This window comes from Clarias gariepinus, chromosome 21 (assembly GCF_024256425.1).
Source record: "Clarias gariepinus isolate MV-2021 ecotype Netherlands chromosome 21, CGAR_prim_01v2, whole genome shotgun sequence".
NCBI lineage: Eukaryota > Metazoa > Chordata > Actinopteri > Siluriformes > Clariidae > Clarias > Clarias gariepinus.
The window spans coordinates 5,480,426-5,488,178 of record NC_071120.1 but is presented as its reverse complement, the minus strand read 5'-3'; the positions used below and the strand labels follow the sequence as shown (position 1 = coordinate 5,488,178).

Below are 7,753 nucleotides of genomic sequence, written 5' to 3'. Positions count from 1 at the left end.
TAAATATAAATGAATAAAGACATATCTTGGAATAAAATCGGGTGTACCTTTTGGGGGGCTCCGATGAGATTATTTTGGTACCAGTTTGGGGTCACCAGGTCACATGACCTAGACGCTATTAAAGAAATAGCATTTAAAAAAAAAATAATAATAAATAAAAATTAATGAAAACATATCTTGGAATAAAGTCAGGGGTATATTTTGGGGTCTCAGATCTGATTATTTTGGTACCAGTTTGGGGACACCAGGTCAAATGACCTAAAAGCTATTGAAGAAAATGCATTTTTTTTAAATAACAAAAATAAATAAAAATAAATGAAGACATATTTTGGAATAAAATCAGGTGTACATGGTGTGCGTCTTCAATAAGATTATTTTGCTACTAGTTGCTACTAGGAACGTGAGGGGAATCACTAACGCAAACTATATTTGACTTTGCAGAAGCGCCGTGACTTTTATTTTGATACAGTAGTGATTGCATCATGGGATCAAGGCCACGCCTGAGGATTTACGTTAGAACACGTTGCGCGTCTTAACACGAGGTGCGTCAGCATGGCTGCTCCCTGCGTTCACTACTAGATAGACAAATCACTGATCACATGTTCCGAGCTTTGTACTGGACAAACCCTGTGATTATGGTAAGAAAAAAATAATATGAAGTATAAACTTTGAATTTGGAGATACTTTTTATTTATTTATTTATTTATTTATTTATTTATTATTATTATTATTATTAATCTACAGTCTACGAGGCAGGATGGAGGACTACAGTGCTGTACTAAACCTTCTGCTTTTAACCACATGTGTTGTTCACCTTTCATGGACAGGTGAGTTTAGAGAAATACAAGGATAAATAATTATAAAGCCGTATATAATTATAAAGTTGGTCTCTGTAAATCATGTATCTCACTATCAGTCCGGTAACCCTGCTGGAAAAAAACAAACAAAAAAAAAACCAGCATAGACCAGCAGTTATACCAGCATATGTTGTGCTTTGGTGCTGGTGTGCTGATGACCAGCATTATAGTGCCATGATGCTGATGCTGGTCACATTACTGATGGTCCCCAGTATACCAGCACAAAAACACAACATAAGCTAGTAACATGCTGGTCAAGCTGCTCACCAGCTATGCTGGTCTATGCTGTTTTTTCCACCAGCACTAGCATAATCAGGGTGACCAGCATACCAGCACCAAAACACAACATATGCAGACCATGCATCTCAGAATACCAACATTTGATGCAGTAAGAGTAAAATCTTTCCGTGCCACGGGCATATGCCACTCCACATGTCACTGCTACGTGCGCATGGCACTGGCAGCTGCCACTCCACATGTCACCATTCCGTGCGCATGGCACTCCACATGTCACCGCTACGTGCGCATGGCACTGGCAGCTGCCACTCCACATGTCACCGCTACGTGCGCATGGCACTCCACATGTTACCGCTACGTGCGCATGGCACTCCACATGTTACCGCTACGTGCGCATGGCACTGGCAGCTGCCACTCCACATGTTACCGCTACGTGCGCATGCCACTCCACATGTTACCGCTACGTGCGCATGCCACTCCACATGTTACCGCTGTGTGCGCATGCCACTCCACATGTTACCGCTACGTGCGCATGCCACTCCACATGTTACCGCTGTGTGCGCATGCCACTCCACATGTTACCGCTGTGTGCGCATGCCACTCCACATGTTACCGCTGTGTGCGCATGGCACTCCACATGTTACCGCTACGTGCGTATGCCACTCCACATGTCACCGCTTTGTGCGCATGGCACTGGCAGCTGCCACTCCACATGTCACCGCTACGTGCGCATGGCACTCCACATGTTACCGCTACGTGCGCATGGCACTCCACATGTTACCGCTGTGTGTGCATGCCACTCCACATGTTACCGCTGTGAGCGCATGCCACTCCACATGTCACCGCTACGTGCGCATGCCACTCCACATGTTACCGCTACGTGCGCATGCCACTCCACATGTTACCGCTGTGTGCGCATGGCACTCCACATGTTACCGCTACGTGCGCATGCCACTTCACATGTTACCGCTGTGTGCGCATGGCACTCCACATGTCACCGCTACGTGCGCATGCCACTCTACATGTTACTGCTACGTGCGCATGCCACTCTACATGTTACTGCTACGTGCGCATGCCACTCCACATGTTACCACTGTGTGCGCATGGCACTCCACATGTTACCACTGTGTGCGCATGGCACTGGCAGCTGCCACTCCACATGAGCATGGCACTCGATCTTTCATTGTTATATGCGCATGGCAACCAACCCGGCACAGCCATGCACGCATTTCTCACGACCCGACACGGCCATAGGAACCTGTCACTCGACATGGTGTCTTCACATATTGGCTGTCATTCGACCTGTCACCGCTACGTGCGACTGTCACTACTTAAAGCTTGGTGTATACTCGCAGAGGTGCGCGCGGCGAAAATGACTGCGTGGTGTGTCAGTTTGCGTGATGGTGGGCACGGTATCTTTTGTAACTTCAGAGGTTAGCAGAGATTTAGCAGGGATGCGCTTTCAGAGCACTTGTAAATTACCCAATATTGTCGGAGATTATATAAAAACATCCGTTTTTCTATGTATTTTTGTCAAGATGGTAATTCACACGCATGTTATCTTTGACATTTGTTTATGTCCCTGAGTATTGTTTGTTTTTGGTCACATTTCAATACATTGTTTTATGTAGTTACACCAACTATTTGCAAATCTGCATAACGTTTAAATTGTTTCTAAATACCCCTTTATTTTTAATTATCCCTCACCGATTTGTCTGTTCATACCTTAAGCACCAGTGTTTGATCAAATTTTACAAATTCAGAGGCCTATAGCGACCCCATTTCCCTACCTGTTCGTTCCTACACTAGTCACTTAATCTGGTATTCTCTGTATGCACCTGTCACAGCATTCTGTCAAATTACTAATGAACAACCAAAGGAGATCAAGAAAATTTAAATTGTCATTAATATTAAGACTACTGTCAAGGCTAAATTAAGCAATATGTTTCAGTCTAAACTGTAATACTATATTGCTTTTAATATATAGTAACAGCAACCTAAAGTGACAGAAATAAAGTGAAAAGAAACACTATATATATATATATATATCACACCAATCACGTCCTTTAATAAGACCTCTACAATGTTCCCTATTTACATTTCTATGATAAAAAATAAATGACATTTACTTAATTTATGCATAAACATGCAAATAAATAAATACTTAACAATTTTTACATACATTCTTGAATGTCAGTAAAATTATTTAACTTCAACCACTAGGAATTTAAAAAGAAGTTGGGGACAGAGCCTAGAGTTTTGTTTTGTTTTTTAAACAGTGGGCCTCCTCCTCTTGCCTTGGTCTGAAATGTATACTGTACTGAGTAAAGTTGTTGTGTGCCTCCATTATCACACAGGACAACATTTCTGGTGATGCATTTCTATTAAAACCATTTTGGGTTTGAACATTTTACCCTTTAAAAAAGAAACAGGACACATGTTCTACTCCAGAACAGTGTTTGATTGTAAAGCCATTTCTGCCTGGAATCTGTGAAATCCCTCTGTCTTGTGCAGAATTATGAATGTAAGCTTTAAAAGAAGGAGACAGTTATGAGCAGTATGCACAGTGCATTTATTGATATTGTCTCATGTCCTGTATCAAAGTTTCTGTATATCTACCTCAGGGGTCAAAACTTCAAGAATGTAGGTCGTGCTTTCCAGGGAAACTCTAGGCAATTGTGTAACCGTGTCTATCCTTTTAATGATCCTGTCTGTCTGTATACAGTATATATATATTTATATACAGCAAATTAAACAAACACAAACTTATTCAAAGTATATACATTTGTAGACAAGGCAAATAATATAAATGAATATGAATCTACCTGTTCTTCGTCAAAAAAACAAAACTTTTCACTGAGTTTCATTTTCAACTTTGGAAAAAATGTGGGATTTTTGAATAAAAACATCCTGTTGGATCTTATTGTGCCATTTGTGTAAGTTCTAAAATGTTATATACAAACCAGATTCCAAAAAAGTTGGGACACTATACAAATCGTGAATAAAAACTGAATGCAATAATGTGGAGGTGCCAACTTCTAATATTTTATTCAGAATAGAACATAAATCACGGAACAAAAGTTTAAACTGAGAAAATGTATCATTTTAAGGGAAAAATATGTTGATTAAAAATTTCATGGTGTCAACAAATCCCAAAAAAGTTGGGACAAGTAGCAATAAGAAGCTGGAAAACGTAAATTTGAGCATAACGAGGAGCTGGAAGACCAATTAACACTAATTAGGTCAATTGGCAACATGATTAGGTATAAAATGAGCTTCTCAGAGTGGCAGTGTCTCTCAGAAGCCAAGATGGGTAGAGGATCACCAATTCCCACAATGTTGCGCAGAAAGATAGTGGAGCAATATCAGAAAGGTGTTACCCAGCGAAAAATTGCAAAGACTTTGCAGTTATCATCATCAACTGTGCATAACATCATCCGAAGATTCAGAGAATCTGGAACAATCTCTGTGCCTAAGGGTCAAGGGCGTAAAACCATACTGGATGCCCGTGATCTCGGGGCTCTTAAACGACACTGCACCATAAACAGGAATGCTACTGTAAAGGAAATCACAGAATGGGCTCAGGAATACCTCCAGAAACCATTGTTAGTGAACACAATCCACCGTGCCATCCGCCGTTGCCAGCTGAAACTCTACAGTGCAAAGAAGAAGCCATTTCTAAGCAAGATCCACAAGCTCAGGCGTTTTTACTGGGCCAGGGATCATTTAAAATGGAGTGTGGCAAAATGGAAGACTGTTCTGTGGTCAGACGAGTCACGATTCGAAGTTCTTTTTGGAAATCTGGGACGCCATGTCATCCGGACCAAAGAGGACAAGGACAACCCAAATTGTTATCAATGCTCAGTTCAGAAGCCTGCATCTCTGATGGTATGGGGTTGCATGAGTGCGTTTGGCATGGGCAGCTTGCATGTCTGGAAAGGCACCATCAATGCAGAAAAATATATTCAGGTTCTAGAACAACATATGCTCCCATCCAGACGTCATCTCTTTCAGGGAAGACCCTGCATTTTTCAACAAGATAATGCCAGACCACATTCTGCATCAATCACAACATCATGGCTGCATAGGAGAAGGATCCGGGTACTGAAATGGCCAGTCTGCAGTCCAGATCTTTCACCTATAGAGAACATTTGGCGCATCATAAAGAGGAAGGTGCGACAAAGAAGGCCCAAGACGATTGAACAGTTAGAGGCCTGTATTAGACAAGAATGGGAGAGCATTCCTATTTCTAAACTTGAGAAACTGGTCTCCTCGGTCCCCAGATGAAATTTTGAATCAACATATTTTTCCCTTAAAATGATACATTTTCTCAGTTTAAACTTTTGTTCCGTGATTTATGTTCTATTCTGAATAAAATATTAGAAGTTGGCACCTCCACATCATTGCATTCAGTTTTTATTCACGATTTGTATAGTGTCCCAACTTTTTTGGAATCCGGTTTGTAGTTACAAACATGAGAAAAACATAGGATGAAGTGGTGGATTATTTCTTAAAAGTTAATTTGTATATATTAACTTTACATATATTATATTATATATATATATATATATATATATATATATATATATATATATATAGTGTAACAGTATTGTCTTTGCTGAATTATGGTGTTAGCTGCGTCCAAAGCCTGAAGAAGTGGATTGCACTTTGTCAGGCCTCTACCTTCAGACCTGTCCAACTTGAGTGTCCCACTTGAAGACTAAGCTCCTGCTGGTATAGATCTTAAGGTGACTGAGGCACGTAAACCCCCTGACCACAATAAGGTGGCAATCCCTCAGGGGGAAACTAAAAACTAAAAATTAAATAAATGAAACAAAATAAAATAAAATATCCTTAATCCAGATTTTATCAATCAACAACATAACATTTATCTTAGCTGGATGGTCTAATTCTCAAAAACGTTTAACCTAAGGTAAGACTTGAGACAGTATAAAATATAACTTACTACTATAGGGGCCAAAATAGAACTTTATTCAAATAAAAGTAAATACATAAATAAATTGTATCATTTAAAAATTACAATTGTAGCTCTACAGCAAAAAAAAAAAAAATAAATAAAATTATACTTTAAATAAAACATTTATAATAAATAAAATAAAAATAAAAAACAATAATAAACTGAAGTAAAATCAACACTGTCATCTGTTGGTGCTTTCCAATGTTGCACACTTCTTGCCTTCTTTCTTGAGGCAAAGTCGTACATGAGCTCTTCATATGATAAAGCCTTTTCCAATTCAGAGTTGATGCTGACAGTTGCCAGACCATTCATGCGCTCTTGTGCCATAGATGAGCGCAAGTACGTTTTGATGAGCTTCATTTAAAAAAGAATCACTCAGCAGAGGTAACAGTTACAGGGAGCGTCACTGAATCATATTAAGAAATATGCGTTAGTCGTGAAATTATTACCGACATTAAAACACATTATTAACGTCGACAGAATAAAATAATAATATACATTTTCACAGGATTATGAACGTACCTGAAAGTGTAAACATATAAAAACCCCATCTTTGCTGTTAATAAACAGAGACCTTTCTGACGGACAACGTGTGTGTGTTTTTGACTGAGTCTCTCCTGGCGCCAGAAAAGCTTACCAAAAGCACAGCGGACGGACCAAGCAACTCGCTTCTTCTACTACGCAACTTTAGAAAAACTTTACACACAATGAGTCCCGTAACCGGCTTATACAGCTGTCATGTGACCAACGTATTTAACACTAGAAGCGCCGAGCAGCGGTCATTTGACCGCAAGGGGGTAAAAAAAAAAAAAAAACTTCACACTCGATCAAATTCCAGGACCCTCCTTCCATGACTTTTCCTAGTTCAGTGAGCTTAATCACCCTGTATGCTTACATTTTCAAAATCGCACCAGTAAAAGCCAGTATAAAGCTATTTTGCTCTTATTTACGTGAAATCGCTGACAGCTGCGCGGCGGCATGACGTTTCCTGCCTTTTCCAACCTGCGATTCACATTTCTCTCAGCAGATGGCGCAAGGAATCGCGCATACTATCCATGCGTCATTCAGTGTGTATATGTAACTGTCTCAGGTTTCATTCCATATATGCAGTTTATTTTATATATATATATATATGCTTCCGTGAAATATCGACAATTCGCCATTCATTCTGGCGTTGATAATCAGCGATATTTTATAAGGACATTTAGGGGATTTCGCTTTACTTAATTTTATAACGTTTTGAGAAAATTCATTAGTCTGTTCATTCTGTTAGAAGCTTCCGTGAAATTATCTCTAAAACAATATTTTTACATATTACATATGTTTTGCAAGTATTTTGCAAAACATATGTAATATGTAAAACTATTACATATGCTAAAAAAAATAAAGCTGTATTTTGTTTGTTTATATTCAGAGTAACACCTTCCAACCACCTCTCATAGTCTATTGTTAGTTTTAATGATTTGGCAAAAACTAATTCTATACATGCAACAGAAAATTTAGATGCAGATTCCAAATGTATAAAGATGCATGTTATATATATATATATATATATATATATATATATATATATATATATATATATATATATATACACACACACACACACACACACACACACACACGTGTGTGTGTGTGTGTGTAATCGAGGCTGGCTCGATTTAGGGGCAAGAGGGGCAGC

At 39.2% G+C, this 7,753-nt stretch overlaps 1 protein-coding gene across 1 annotated transcript in view; it reads left to right on the top strand.

The window, feature by feature from the left end:
* The first annotated feature begins 548 nt into the window (after nt 1-548).
* LOC128509139 (BOLA class I histocompatibility antigen, alpha chain BL3-7-like) overlaps nt 549-7,753 on the top strand; it is a 68,924-nt gene continuing 61,719 nt past the window's right edge. Inside the window, exons 1-2 of the mRNA XM_053480725.1 lie at nt 549-638; nt 745-827. Of these exons, the coding sequence (XP_053336700.1) occupies nt 758-827 (70 nt within the window). The 5' untranslated portion in view covers nt 549-638; nt 745-757. The remainder of the gene's footprint in view (nt 639-744; nt 828-7,753) is intronic.